The 16235-nt window shown below is 35.4% G+C and overlaps 1 protein-coding gene across 1 annotated transcript in view; it reads right to left on the minus strand.

Annotated features, from left to right (window-relative positions):
* Positions 1-485: 485 nt before the first annotated feature.
* The window catches only part of Hook3 (hook microtubule tethering protein 3), an 85757-nt gene continuing 70007 nt past the window's right edge, over positions 486-16235 (minus strand). The window contains exons 17-22 of the mRNA XM_051182196.1: positions 12950-12984; positions 10203-10285; positions 8454-8554; positions 5653-5757; positions 5425-5496; positions 486-1762 (exon numbers count right to left, since the gene is read on the minus strand). Of these exons, the coding sequence (XP_051038153.1) occupies positions 1622-1762; positions 5425-5496; positions 5653-5757; positions 8454-8554; positions 10203-10285; positions 12950-12984 (537 nt within the window). The 3' untranslated portion in view covers positions 486-1621. The remainder of the gene's footprint in view (positions 1763-5424; positions 5497-5652; positions 5758-8453; positions 8555-10202; positions 10286-12949; positions 12985-16235) is intronic.

A 16235-nucleotide genomic window follows, 5' to 3' on the forward strand; every position in this document is an offset into this window, starting at 1 on the left:
AGCTGAGTATGGTGGTTCACACCTATAATCCAAGAGGGTCATGTGTTCAAGGCAGCCTGGGTTACATAAAGACTGTCTGACAAAAACAAAACAAAACATACAGGACAAATTTCTAGGTCACCTTTCTCATAAATGAGGAGGGAGTTAAAATGAAGCATTTGTATATAATTTCTGAAAAGTCTTAATTACATCAAACTTGAATTAAAGTTATTTGCTTTTATGCAGAACTAAATAATACCATCACTTCCAAATAGCAAGTATATAAAATAACATCTTCCACTTAGATGATTTTCCTAAAAACAAAAAAAAACTTCAGATTTCTTTTTTCTTATGAAAAATGTGGTTTGGAATAAGAAAAAGGAAACCTTAAATATAATTTGGGATCAAATATGTAAATCAATATGGATAACGAAAAAAGGTATGTCATTTTCAAATAAATGATAGTTTAAAATTATATAATGCCTTATATAGACAAAGTGATCTACAGTGATTGCTTAACGGACATTCATCTATGTAAATAAATGTGGCATACAATGTAAGCAATTTGAATAACCAAATACCCAAGAAAAATCTCGCCAGTTACCAATTCTTGGACTCGTAGGTAGAGTTAAGAAACACTGTAAATAGATCTGACATAATATTACACACAGAAAGGCATGTACTGATCTTAATGGATGGTATTAAGATATCAGCTATAAAGATTAATTGTAAAAAGGAAAGGATCACAGAATATATAAAACGTATGAGGCATAAGTTAAAGAACTGCCCCAAAGATAAGGCTACCTATATGAAAAATACATCTTTTACATGTGGACAGCAATTAAAAGTGCATGGCTAGAATCTGATTCTTTTAACTACTAAGACATTCCAAAGGGAGAAAAAAAATCGTGCCAAATATTTATCCTCTATAATGTATACCCAAACACCTTCACCAATGTCACTTCTGCCAGCACACATGACAGCAGGAAAGAGTGACATCTCACACATTTATTCTTTGAGAATGAACTCCAAATCTTAGTGTAAGTTTAATTTCTAGTAAAACAGCACAGAAACACCTTTCTTCCCTCCGAGCCATCCTGCCAGGTGCCAAATGATCTGACTAGTGCCTTTACCAGTCTTTGTGGAAGTGCACTAGATACCACTTTGTATAGTACAGTAAATATTTAAGATATCTGAAGTGCATATGAAAAACAATTGAAAACACAGATTAATACACCATAAAAAGATTAATTCCCTTTAAACAAAGACATTCTTATAAAGTATGGTAACACAGTAGGCACGATAAAGAATATAAATTGTGTATCAATTATTGGCAGAAAATCTGATTCTTTACAAAGCTCACACAAATGGGGAAGAAGACATTTTCATACAAAGGAAAGTATTACACTATTATACAACACTTTTAATTGTACATTTACAAATTTTTGGCACATTAAAAGAAACTGAAATAGACCATAAAGTAAAGGACAAAGAAATGGAAAGATACAAGAAAAAAATCCTCACATGAGAAACACTAAGTATTAACACAGGAGAGAAATAAAATACGCTGGCTGAATTTCCTGAAATGTTGTTATATGTAACAGAAGTATGTTTTTAAAAAATTCCTAATGGTGAGACCTCTCTACCTTGCTGTGGCTGGTTGGACATGGCCTGGATAGGCTCTTCTTGTGCTGGTTGCTTGTCTTTGCCTGGCTAGAAATGACTGCCCTGAACCTGTGCTAGCTAGTCTATCTTCAGCCGCCTTTTTATGTAGAGTCATTCCCTGTAACATTAAAAGAGAAACAAAAGTAGTCAGTGAAAACATGGTATATTCTTACAAAAATAAATGTCATCATGCAGAATTTCCTATACTAAACAGCAAAGTGTAATTTATTAGAAAGATTAATTCTACTCATTATGGCTAAAATTTTATGAAATCCTACATCTTCCTTTGGAAAAATTAAGGCTTAATTTTATTAATTTACAAAAATCAAAATAGGAAATCATGATTTTTAGAATATGTCACCCATACTTTCCTTTCAAATCAAACTGATTTTTCCATGAAAAGTACAAATGATTGGTAGCAGCTGATTCACACAAATTGTGAAAATCATAGAACTGATCAGAAAGGGAAAATTCAAATGCACTTGTTTCTTACAACAAAAAGCCATAGTAGGTACAATACATACCACAACGTTGTTTTTCTTTACTTCAAGGCAGACTTGTAGCCTCAAACAAACTAAGAAAAGTTTCTGATAACCCACAACAGAGGATACAACTAAGAAGGGGATCTCCCCTTAAAAGCAAAAAAGTCATTTATTACCTCTGAAGAGGGGCAAAAGTCACCAGGCTACACCTAGGCAAGGAGGAAACCTGTAGGGTACTTTCAGAATTTGGAAAAATAGTGAATGACAGTAACAGCACCACTTTAATAAAATCAGAAGACTACACAAGAAAACTGTTTTAGTATTCTTTTAATAAGACAATGACCTAACCTAGGAAGAGGAACTGAGATTGCTGGTTAATCATTAACAGTAGCAGGATAAACTGATGTGGAGAGGTGGAGGGTGACAAAGAAGAAATAAGGAACAGAAGATAGGAGACTGGAAAGCCAATCTTGCTATTACCAATAAGTGTCTAGAAAAACACTGGCTATAGCTTTGCATTCTGAATATAACTCCAGCCTTTCATATGCACCTAAGAACACAAATCCTAGAATATGTATCTTTTCTCTATGTTAGTTTGTTTAGACAGGGTTTCTCTGTGTAACAGCCCTGTATGTTCTGAAACTCTCTTTGTAGACCATGCTGGCCTCAAACTCACAGAGATCTACCTGCCTCTCTCCTGAGTGCTGGGATAAAAGGCCTGTGCCACCACTACTCTGCTGTTATATTTTCTTTAAGGCAGAGTCCTACTATGTAGCCCTGCTAGCATAGGACTAGGTCACCCCAGCAGACCTTGAAGTGGGATTATTTACTGTCTTGTGTCACCATGCCTGGTCTCAGGGGGTGGGGTGGTTATGTGTGTGTATATATATATGTGTGTGTGTATACAGTTATTATGTGCACATTCATATTATATATGATGCCTGTACCACAGTTTATGTGGAGGTCAGAGGACAACTTCATGGAGTTGACTCTCTCCTTCCATTTCACATAGGTTCTAAGAATTGAATTCAGGGTGCCAGGCTTGAGCAGCAAGCACAATTACCTGCTAAATTATCTTGCCAACTCTTAGAGTATATTTTTTAAATTCAGCTTTAACTTAATAGATATATTTGGGGATTTGATTAAAACTAGCAAATATCCACTGAAAATTTTTACTACATATAATGAAATTATATTTTATTTAAACAATTCTAATTTTTCAAGCAGCTCACTGTACTGTGTTGTGTTCTAGGGCTCTACCACTGAGCTACACTTTTCACTTACTTTTAAGACATCAGTGGTCAGCACAAAGCTATTTTCTGAGAAACAATACCTCACCCCAGCAGTCACCATCTTGACTCCCATTTAAGTTGTCTGAGATGCTAAATTTTCTGAATGGAGGAAGCATGATGCTCCTATTGGTTACCTTTGGAGTATAGAACTTACATGTATCTATTTGGAATGACCCCTTCACTCTGAAAAGTTAAAAGTTAGCACTGTCCTTAAGTCCCATGTCACAGAATAAACAGAACTAGTTCTGTGAGAAGCAATATGTGAAATTGCTAACAGGGACCAAGTATAGGACCGTGAGACTTCCAAGAAGACAGAACAGTGGGGTTAGGGTTAATGCCCAGACAAATCCCTTAGTGGGATTTATTTTCTCTACTTTTAAATTTAATTTTCAAGAAAATTGTATTTGTTAACAATATTCTCATTGAAGTTGGGTCAACAGTCTCTGGGTTTCCCCATCATGATCTTGACATCCCCTTGCTCATTTAATCCCTCCTCCATCTTTTCAACTAAATTCCTATCTTTGCCTGGTGCTTGGATGTGGGTCTGTGCATCTGCTTCCATCAGTTACTGGATGAAGGTTCTATGATGACAGGGTAGTCACCAATCTGATTACAAGGGAAGGCCATTTTTAGGCACCCTCCTACTATTGCTAGGGGTCTTAGCTGAGGTCATCCTTTCGGATTAAGGGGAATTTCCCTAGCATCAGGTTTTTCCCTAGTCCAGTAATGGCTCCCTCTATTGAGATATCCCAGAGATTCTAGACTGACAGTTGGGGAGCCTGCACAGGACTGAACTAGGCCCTCTGCATGTGGGTGACAGTTTTGTAGCTTGGTCTTTTTGTGGGACCAGGATCTATCCCTGGTGCATGAATTGGTTTTTTGAAGCCCATTTCAAATGGTGGGATGCTTTGCTCAGCCTTGATGGCGCGTGGGGGTGCTTCAACTGAATGTGCCAGGCTTTGTTGGCTCCCCTTACCCTTTCTGAGGAATAGATGGAGGTGGGTTGGGGGAAGGTGGGGGTGAGTGGAAGAACTATGGTATGTAAAATGAATTGAAAAATTCTCATTCAAAATTATTTCCTTTTTAAAAGAAAAATTATGGTAAGATCTTAAACTTTAACCAACACACTGGTGTACTGTAGACACAAAACATCATGAAACATAAATTTTTAAAAAGATCAAATCACATTTTAAGGTTGGAGAACTAACCTTTAAGAGATAGTGCCAACTGTAATACTAAAACAAAAACTATTTTTATGCCAATAGGAGAGCTATAAGACAAAAGGGAAAAACTGAAAGAACAGCCCAACTTCCTATATGGAAAACTATTTGGGCTGGTGAGATGGCTCTGTGAGTAAAGCAAGCCTAGTGACTTGTGTTCAATTCCTGGAATCCACACAGCTTTCCATCATGCATACACATGCACAATAAATAATTTTTTAAAACCCTAAAATTTCAAAGCAGTAGAAATGGTTTCACTGGAACAAACACAAAGAAAAGGACAAAGGTCCTAGAGGAGGCACCTCATCCTGAATTCACAACTGTGCATGAGCCAGCGAGCAGTTAGCTCCTTCTCTTACATACATCTAGTTTCTTTGCATGTGTACTGGAATATTCCATTTCAAAATCTTCAGTGGTTAAAGTCTGAAACTGAACATTTCTAAATCCCATGAGACAATTAAACTACCAGTAAAGAAAATCTCATCTTGCAAAGGTACCAAAACACCCCACAAAACAAGAGCTACTGCACCATTCTGCTTTCCCTACAACAAATGACTCCAAGGAAGAAAAATAAACTGTTTTATACCTATGTTCTGAGGATGACAGTTTCACAATGCTTTAGCCTTGTGTATGGTGCTTTTCAGGTTTAAGATCAACATAGAGGCTTTGTTAGTATATGTTAGGAGAGAAATTACTTCAGATTCTTTTGATAGAATTACTTCTATAGTAAAGGCAATATAATGACATATAACTTTGCATTATATTCTGGTAGACTTTTTTTCTTACCATATTGTACCAGGCACTAACAATGTATTTCTCCTCCATGTCTCTTTGACTCTTCGTTTTCTCATATTCTTTCTGAAGCAAAACCACATGTAAAGATTCCAATGAATTCAATATAAGGAAAATATTTACACCTTGTCTAACACAAGGTTATAATTGTATAATATAGCAAGGTTTTCTGAAAAAGCTGAAAACCTCAGTATTTGTTTATTGCACAGTGTACTAACTGACCTCTAGTGAGTGGAACAGTCGATCCCGTTCCTGCAGTTGGTTTTTAAGAGCTTGTATTTCTGGTGCAGCTCCTTGATTCTGTTTAGGGTCTAATGTACGAATAACCTGCAAAAGTAAAAGAAAAACTTAAGCATGCTTATAAGTTCACACACACAACCTAAACAACAACAACAACAAATTCAAAAATTCAAACCTCAATCCCTCAAACTGAAAGTCTCTAGCATCTAAGAAATGAAAATCAGGCTGAGGATACAACCCAGTGGTACAGTATGTACCTAACATGTATGGGGCCCTAGGTTCAGTCCCCAGTACCACAGGAAAGGGTCAGAGAACTGCACATACAGCTATAGCTATTGCTATCTTAGCATGCATGGAGCTGTGTTTGACTCCTAGTGAATCCCTACCCCAATCAAACAAACCAGAAAAAGAGAAATTAACACTCAAAAGCTATTAAGAACACTTACAATAGGTAAATGTATGTCTAACTTTTCAATGATATAGACAGAATCAATTCTGGATTAGTGAGCATTGCTATATAGATGCTATTCACAGCTTTTTTCTATTTTATTTCAGTTAGCCCTGGACACATGAAAATAAAGGCATGCAAGGGTGGATCCTAATAGGCTTCTTCTTCTGTCAGTAGCATTGTTGAGGCATGCACATGGGATGCATTTCTACCTGACTTATTGCAGGAATTCTGGGAAATAGTTTTGCTTTCCACAAATAGTTTTACTATCAAAATGTTCAAATACATAATCCTCCAAACACTTCAAATCCTTTTATTATTTTTAACCTGGATTTAACAGTTGTTACTTTGTCTTATCTAATATCCCCAGTACTCTTATGCGTTAGAAATAATTTACACTCCCAGTGACACACAACCCTTAAGTATTTCAGAGTGCATATCCCTAAGATTTTTTATTTCATAATCACAATGCTACCACTACCTGTAAGAAAATAACAATTCTGGTGGGCAGGGATGGCACATGCCTTTAGTCCCAGCACTTGGAAGGGAGAGACAGGTGGATCTCTGTTGAGTTTGAGGCCAGAGTGGGTTCCAGGACATCCAGAGATGTTACACAAAGAAACCCTGCCCTACTTTAAAAAAAAAAAAAACCCAAACAAACCAAACCAAATAAACAAAAAACCAAAGCAACAATTCTATCAAATGATCATAATTTAGTCTATGTCTGATCTCCCACCTTTATAGGTAGGAGGGATTGGGGACTTAACCTGTGATGTTGTGCATGTGAGGAAAGAACTCTATGAGGCATATATTCCTAGATTTCATTATATCTTTTATTTTGAGACATGGTGCTCAGTAATTTGTTTAGGCTGGCTTTGAAGTTCCATCCCTCCTTCTTTGGCATTATGAAGCAGCTGGAATTACTTGGCCAGAGTCTCTCTCTCTCTCCTTTTGATTTTTGAGACAGGGTTTCTCTGTAGCTTTGGAGCCTGTCCTGGAACTCACTCTGTAGACCAGGCTGGCCTTGAGCTCAAAGAGATGTGCCTGCCTCTGCCTCCAAGTTATCACCAATGCTTTATTTAACTTGTTCAAATAGCTTCATGTTATTCCCAACCATGTGTGAAGAAAGAGATCCAGAGGACATTTTGATTCAGGTCAATCACTGATGGCAGTGATGTTCCATCAGGAGACAAAAAGTCTTGGCTGTAGCACTGTAAATTGTTAATGCCTTTTTTTAATTAAAGTTTTTTTTTTTAAGGCTTTATTTATTTAAGCCAGGCGTGGAAGGCTCAGGCAGGTGGATCTCTGTGAGTTCTGAGGCTAGCCTGGTCTCCACAGTGAGTTCCAGGAGAGCCAGAGCTGTTACTGAGGAATGCTGTCTTGAAAAAACGCTGTCTTAAAAAACAAAAAACAACAACAACAAAAGATTTATTTATTTTGAGTGGTTTGATTCCCAGCAGGTTGTATACCAGGTGACTGTATGCATCATATGCCCATAGAGATGAGACGATGCCTGGAAACTGGAGTAACAGACAATTGTGAGCCACCACGTGGGCTCTCTGCAATAAAAGTGCTCTGAACCACTCAGTCATCTCTCTAGCCCTTAACTTTTTGTAAAAATAAAGGATTATTTTTTTTTATAGGAGTATGTGGGTTTCTCTAGCATGTATGTGTGTGTATATCCCTTGCATGCCTAGTACCCACAGGAGATAGAACTGCCATTAGAGTCTCTGAAACTGGAATTACTGATGGCTGTAATCTGTTATGTGGGTGCTGAGAATTGAACCTGGGTCCTCTGCACAAATACCAAATGCTTTCAACTGCTGAGCCATCTCTCTAACTCCTTAAAAACTTTTAAAATCACTCTAAAGTTTAGTGGGTTTTTTATCATGGTATTTTCATACATTTCTGTCATTCTTCATACTCTGTTCTTGGCCAAGTGAAATGGCTAAATGCTTGCTGCCAGGCCTGACAATACCACCCCTGGAACCCTGACGGGTCCTTATGTGTTCCTGTCTGCTCATACAGATATCTCATTATGCCTTTTCCTTTCATGTGTTGTTAACTCTAATTACTGGCTACAGTGGGGGCTGTCACTTATTTCTTACATAAGGTACATTTTCTTCTTGCTAATCAGTTTCTGTAGTGACCTATTTTGATTACTACTTACTTGAGATCTCTTTCTGCTTACAAGATTTCTTTGCTTATTCTCTGTATAGGAGAATTTCTTTGCTTATTCTCTGTATATATAATTTTATATGGATACTGGACTTTCAGGCTAGTGAAAAACATCTCTGTCTAAGTATAGTGAAATAGTTGTACTTTTCATACTCACACTTTTGGCTTTCTCTAAGTATTTTTTATAGCGTTCTTCCATTTGTTTCATTTCTTCTTCTTTCTTCCGTAAAGCTTCTTGCAATTCTTCAATTCTTAAGGCTGCAAAAAGATGTTCATTAAAAAAAAAAAAAAATAGATTTTCTAGGGGGGAAGGTGAGGGGAGATAGGAAGAGGGGTGGAGGGAGAACTGTGGTTGGAATGTAAAATGAAATAAAAAAATTTTAAAAATAGAAAAAAATTTTAAAAATTAGATTTTAGTAACATTAATTTTAAATTGTTTATTAAAAAATAAGAAAAGGTAGTCCAGAGATATTGTTTGGTCAATTCTTATATATAATTTGCTCTTTAAAAACAATTCATATTTTTATTTTACCAAAAGCTTCTCTTAATAAGCAAATAAAGATGCTGGTATTAAACCACATAAAGTAAAAAGCATATACTGATGGATGAATGAATAAACACACTCATGCCATATGATTTTTTTAAGTCTAAATTCTGATATATGCCACAGTATTGAGACTTAATGTTAAGGGAAAAGAAAGACATATGCTTAGTGAAAAAACCAGATATGATTCTACTTGTATGAATTTCCTAGCACAGGAGAGCTCAGAGACAGAGAGTAGATTAGCAGATGGCAGGATTAGCAGTTGAGAGGGATGAGAAGATTTTACAGGTGAGCAGCAGTGAGGTTGTCCAACAATGTATTTAATTCTACTGCACTGTATTCTTAAAATGGTTACCTGTTGCTGTAATTTTCTATGACTTAAAATTAAAGTCTGCCATCTTACTTCCATAAAAACAAAGTTAACTACATGTACAAATAGATATAGAGGTATTTGTCTAGAGCTAACTTATGAGCAATTACATTGAAAGTATCTAGTGTCATATAATGTCAATTATAATCCACAGTTAAAGATTTCATAAATACAAGCAGGACTTAAAGAAAAAGGCAAATGCTTTAAAAAATTATTATTTTGTGTGTGTGTGTGTGTGTGTGTGTGTGTGTGTGTGTGTGTGTGTGTATGTATGTATGTATGTGTTATCTGTTTGTCTCTGTGTATGTACACTTGAGTGCAGGTCCCACAGGGCCAGAGGCATGGTGATCTCCTAAAGCTAGAATTACAGGCAGTTCTGAAGTTTGGACTTTGGTCCCCTGCAAGAACAGCAAGAGCTCTTAGCTGTAGAGCCATCTCTCCAACACCTGACAAATTCTTAAAAAAGACTTATTTTTGTATTTTTTTTTTAGTTATGCATATGTACATGTGCCTGTGTAAGTATATGTCAAATGTGTGTAGGTGCTCATGGAGGCCAGAAGAGGGTGTTGGATCCCTGAAGGTTGAGTTACAGATGTTGTGAGTTCAGAATATAGGTCCTAGGAATCAAACTTGTTATCTTCTATAAGAGCATCAAGTATTCTTAACCACTAAGTCATCTTCTCCAGCCCCTTAAGGGAAATTCTTTATTGCTATATAGCTAAAAAGCCTATTTAAAAAAGAAACAAATTAGCTGGGCAGTGGTGGCCCATGCATTTAATCCCAGCACTTTGGAGGCAGAGGCAGGCAGATCTTTGTGAGTTTGAGGCCAGCCTGGTCTACAGAGAGAGTTCCAGGACAGTTAAGGGTGTTTCACAAAGAAACCTTGTCTTGAAAAAACAACCAACTAACCAAACAAATAAACAAAACAAGTTACAAAAACTGATTATCTACAGAACAGTGTATGGCTAATGATGTTATTAGGAAAAACTCACAGCTGTTGTTAAATCTTGGCTCAAGATCTTCAATAATGGCTCTTTTTTTCTGTAATTCATTGTTGGCTTCATGCAGCTTCTCTCTGCAATGAAATATATGACTATATCATCATTTCTGCTCTTCTTTCCTGTTCTGGAGATCCAATTTAGAGCCTCATATATGCTATACCCGTTCTCCACCTCTGAGTACATGTTCAGCCCTTGTTTCTGTATCCTTTTATCATTTTGAACTAAAAAAAAAATCACTATATTTAAAATACACTTGCCTTGCACACAAGTACTATGAAACAAAGGTAAATGGATTAAAGTTTTAAAAAAGGCAAAATCTATTTCTTTTGGTTTGAAACAAAAATTTCTTTTACATAAAACATGTATGAGGATCTTCATGTTTTTAAGAATAAGGATATTAAAGAAATTAAGCTTCAATCTCAGAAAAGCTTTTTCAATGCAAAATCTTGTCACCAAAGGCAAATTGAGAAAAAACAAAGACTAACAGAAAGAGCATTACAAACATACAGAGACATACAAACATATGAACAGGCCTCACAAATTAATGCAGGACAAAGGAGTTTATGATTCTGTTTATGACAAATACAGCATTGAAACTAACAAAAGGTGATGAAGATTGCACTTGTGGCTAATACAGAAAGGTAGTCAATCAACTAGGAGGAAAAAGGGTGAATTCTATTAAATGCTGACTTAGATTATATATATATGGACATAAATATTCACAATCTGTACTTAGGAAATTGGATATGTAAGTTACTATATAAAAGTTATATTCCAATATAAAAAAGAATAAGGAGAAACAACTTTTTCTCTTGTAAAATTTTTATAATAATGTGATGTATAATTCTTCCTTTAAATTATTCAGTGTGGCATTATATAATATGTGTTAGACAGGTGGCTAAAAAACTACTAATAATAACTGAGCAATTTGTTATGTCTACTTCTGACTTTTTTTTAAAAAGCATTATACTGTAGTAAACTCCTCCTTGCCTTTTTTTAGGTTCAGGGTCTTATTGTGTAACTCTGGTTGACCTGGACCTCACTCTGTAGACCAGGCTGGCCTTGAACTCAGAGACCCATGTACCTCTGCCTCCCAAGTGCTGGGAATAAAGGTGTGTACTACCACTCCTGAATCCTTTTCTTTTCCAGTAAATTATTTTTGAAGGTCTATCATATACATAGTAAACAAAATAACTAGTCACAATGACCCACCAAAACTTTAGAAATCACACATGTTCCCAGAAGTAACACTGTCCAAATTTTTAGGTGTTCTCCTGATGCATATGATGTTTATAAACAGACATAAGAAACAGGCTCCATCTTCACTAAAAGATCCTATCTGAAGATTTTAAACATGTAAACAACTGAATACTTAACAATGGTTAAAGAGTAGATTTATGAATCTGAAGTATTCAGTTTTTGTCAGACAGGAAAATACAAAGGTACAAGATTTGATGCTACGTTCTCATTCTGGGTAAACTTACAAAGGTTGGAAAGTAGCATTGTTCTAGAACACTAAGAATCTTATTAGACTTTCTAGAAATCTCAGTGGCTGGAAGTCTATCATATCCAATATATTAAAGAATTTAGATAACATACGTCAAACTTTCAGAAATTTGAGTATCTTTGCAATCATGGAGGAAAAGTCAAATTTTTGTCTCTGGGGCCAAGAATGTGTACTTTAACATGACATTTCAGCATCTACTAATTCATAGCCACCCCACACTCAATGCTGGCAAGTATGAGAAAAATCACTAAATATCCTAATACAGTTAACTTCAGCTAGAGATGAAGATTTCTTCAAGAGAAATCAAGTTACTGTTTAAGATGTTTATTTCATCTTTTAAGTTAAAAAGTCTTACTAAGATGACTGTAATTCAAAGGTTTATTTGAAAATATGGTATGGACAAGCACTCTACTTTAAAACGTTGATATAGCTATAACACATACACCTAAGGCTCAGGGAACATGGAGAAATGGAGGTGCAAAGATTGTAAGAGTCAGAGGACCAGGACATCTGCTTCCAGATAGTGTATTCTTAAAAGCAAACGAACAAACCAAAGACCAACAAAAAGGACATGAAGTAGTGGGGTAGGGAGAAGGTGTTAGGGTAAAGAGTGGTGGTTGTGAATATGATTAAAATACATTATATGAAATTCTCAAAGAACTAGTAAAACTATGTATTTTTAAAATACTTTACTTATAGAGAAGAATGGCTGCCTAGCAAACTGCAACCTGTCAGGGGCAGGCAGTGGGGGACCTGTTCGCATCTGTTAAGTTCTACTGCAGCACAGTCCTAACTAGTTTTAATGTGTCTATCGCTGCTTTTAGAGCTAAGTGGCTGCAACAGAGGCCAAGACTCACACAGCCTAAAATAATTACTGTCTATCTGGCCTGTCACAGAAAAAGGCTGTGGTTTTTGATTTAGCATCTCATATTCCTTTCTTTCTAAGAAGTGCTTTCTAAGACAGAGTCTCACACTGTTGCCCAAATTGGCCTGAAACCAAGAGTAATTCTCCTGCCTCAGTCTCTGGGTTGCAGGTGTGAGTCACCATGGCCCACTCACAATCACTGAATTGATGTGTGGGATTTGGATAGAAATGGTCCTGTAGACAGTACTAACAAGTGGTACTTTGCTGTACCTTCAAGGACGACTTATGCTACTGCCTGCACCCTCAGTACCCATAACACAAAGTGCTTCTGTTCTGTAATGTGGCCTCAGCAAGTTGTCTACTTACAGATGTTCTTCAAGCTTCTTTTTTAGAAGAACTGACTGAAAATGGAAAATAAAAAAATTAGCTCATTCAACATTTTAACTAACATATTATTTTGTAAAATTGAAAGAATATATAGTAAATAACTTGGAGTAAGCTCTCAGTAATTTCTTTGGTCAAAGAGCTCAAAACCCAATGCTCCTCAGTTTATTCCTCTTCAACAAAAGAAGAGAGCAGCCCAGAAGTGAGAGCAGTCAGTAAGAAACACACAGAAACTAGATAATTCTCAATTTATACACAGGGAAATGGATTTCAATGCTCCTTATGTAGAGATCCAAATATTCCTGGACTCAGTATCAAATTAGTAACCTAACAATAACAGATTTTTCTTACACTGCTTTCTTTGCATTATAATAAAGTCCCAGATTCATTGCCATATTTAGCTGACAACAAGTAATTGTTTGATGGCATGGGAAATATAAAGGGAAAGATGTTAAGATGTTGACAACGAAGTTGTTTTTTTTAAAAGGTTTTAACTTCCTGGAAAGCAGGAAGTTGAAGCTTACATAAAATAAGTAATAAAGATACTTAACAAAGGACCACCAAGTTTCAGTTTAACCCTTATATGGATAAAAATTAATACCGGATTTTGAATTATGTGATAACATAGCTTTGGAATATTTCAAACTCACATCTTTCTCAGTATCATAACTGTAAATAGACCAACATCCTCTACCACTATTTTCCCCAAACCTAGAGAAAGAAAATATCCTTTCTTTCACTCAGTATCTTACTAAAGATTTTATTTATATCTTATAACAGAAGTAAAAGATATGCAATTTTTTTTCAGAATTGTACATGTTTTCTTTCTTCTTTGGCTTCCTCATCCTGTCTCATTCTCTGATATTTTATATACTGTGGTTAGCTCAAATTATCCATATGACAGATATAACAATTCATTTCCTCTTCCATGTTAAAAACAAATGACATAAAAATAATAAAAATGTGCAAACCATCATGCTCTGACCTAAGGTTATAAGACTGTTTTGACAACAGAAAAGGCGGTAATTAAGCATTCTTCAAATAAGATATTATACAATACCGTTAATAAGATATCTTATTAAAAGCAAGGTTTAGAAAAGTAAGATATATTATTAAAAGATAATAACCTTTTAATCTTTATATTTGTTTTAAAGTCATTATTATTTGTTCTCTTTGTGCTAAGAGGATGAAATGGAAATATTAAAAGTTCTTAATGTTTTGATTAGATCTCAACCAATTACAAAGTAAAGTAACTAAATACAAGGCTAATATGCCAGACACTGCATGAAAGCCTGTTACATACACTGTGTAAACCTCACAACTGTAATATTAATCCTCTGTACAACTGAGGAAGCTGAAGCCCAAGCACATTTAGTGCCTTAAGTAACACAATGAAAATTAAAGTCCAATTGGGCAGAGATCCCTTTCCATGTGTTCTATGTTACAGTGCCTCTCCAAATAGAAGACTATAATTATCAAAATGTGTGGCTGGAGAACACTAGATTATAAAAGGAAGCTTGTATTAAAATCAGTTATATCAATGAACTAATTATAAGGGGCAGAGCACAAGTGAAAAAAAAAGGGGCGAGACATCTCCATTAAGATTTGGATATACTTTTAAGAATTTTAATTGTAAAGAACATATACTTATAAAGCAAGTATTAGAATATTCAGTTTTCATACAAGTCTTACTTCACAATTTCAGTATCACTGACTACAGTATCATATAAAGCATACAATCTAAAAACTGCTAATATATGGAAATGAATAGGAAGCCATACTTACAATAGCCTTGAGCAGAAACCATGCCAAGAGACAGAGAGGACATATTAGTATGAAGCAAACACAGCAGCCAAGAGAAGGAACGATTTAGTAATTCATGAACAGAAGTAAAAGATATGCAATTTTTTCAGAATTGTACATTTTTTCTTTCTTCTATGGCCTCCTCATCCTGTCTTGTTCTCTGAAGTTTTATATACTGTGGCTAGCTCAAATTATCCATATGACTGGATATAACAATGCATTTCTGCTTCCATGCTAAAAATAAATGACATAAAAATAATAATAAAGATGTGCAAACCATCATGTTCTGATCTAAGGTTATAAGAAAAGACTGTTTTGATAACAGAAAAGGCAGTAATTTTCTTCTGAAGAGGGGATGAATCCAGTCTAGAGGTTGTTCTATGCATCACACTCCTGAGATACAACTTTATAGATTATTGAGGAGAAAAATAATGGAAAAATATAAAAAATCTGATGGGGTAAGACTACATACCCTGAACTAAACTAATTATTTCTCTAAGAAATCAGGAGTCTTCAAAACAGAAAAATTTCCACCTGAATCTTATCTGCAGAGACCACGGAAGGAAATTTTGCTTAGATTAGAGCTAGATATCTTATTACTATTTAGGCAGTTAAAGGGTGAACAGTTTATGCAAGTATTTGATAGGGCTGGAATGTTACCTCTGAAATATAATCCCCTACACAGCAATTGCCCATATTATGTTTAATTAGATTTATCACAGTAATAACTAACTAGGCTGTTCAAGTCACTTTAAAAAACAACTCCTTAATGTTTTAATTAAGCAAGAGAACCACAGACAATGGTCCTTACTACATTTAGTTAGTCTGACCACTCACCAGGCTTACCTGTGGTGCACTACCCCATTTTCCCCTTTCAACCAAAACAAATACACAACAGTCACCTCAAAGTTTTCAAGACCCAAATGAACTTATATTTATTTTGGTTAAAGGGATCTAGAGATGTCAATGAATTAAGAAATACTACATCCTATGGCTCATCTCTAAGACCCTGTTAAGTAGACTATTATTTCAGTGCACTAATTTCATTTCTTTGAGATTTACCATTTAAACATGTTTTGTTTGATTTTTTAAAAATCATGACATTGGGCTAGCGGTATGGCTCATTGGTAGAACACTTGATTTGAAACCCAGAACCATAAATTTTTTAAAAAGTAAAAAAGAAAAAGAACAAAAGAAAGACTTGGCATTTTAACTAGCTCCATACATAAAGGCGTATGGTTGTTAAAAATGGCAGTAGTTGTGAACTGAGCTGAGAAACTAAAACTATTACTAACTCACTAAGAAATAAATCATGAATTAGAAGGGCACACTGGCAATCTCAACAAGATATAAGTGTAGAGAAACTTACAAAACTAAGCTTGAGGCCTCAAGGGCTTTTATATTTAATATTCCCAAGCATTAAAAACAATTTACTTAACTCTCTGTCCTTTTCACCTAAGGCTGG

Source organism: Phodopus roborovskii, unplaced genomic scaffold, assembly GCF_943737965.1.
Source record: "Phodopus roborovskii unplaced genomic scaffold, PHOROB, whole genome shotgun sequence".
NCBI classification, from domain to species: domain Eukaryota; kingdom Metazoa; phylum Chordata; class Mammalia; order Rodentia; family Cricetidae; genus Phodopus; species Phodopus roborovskii.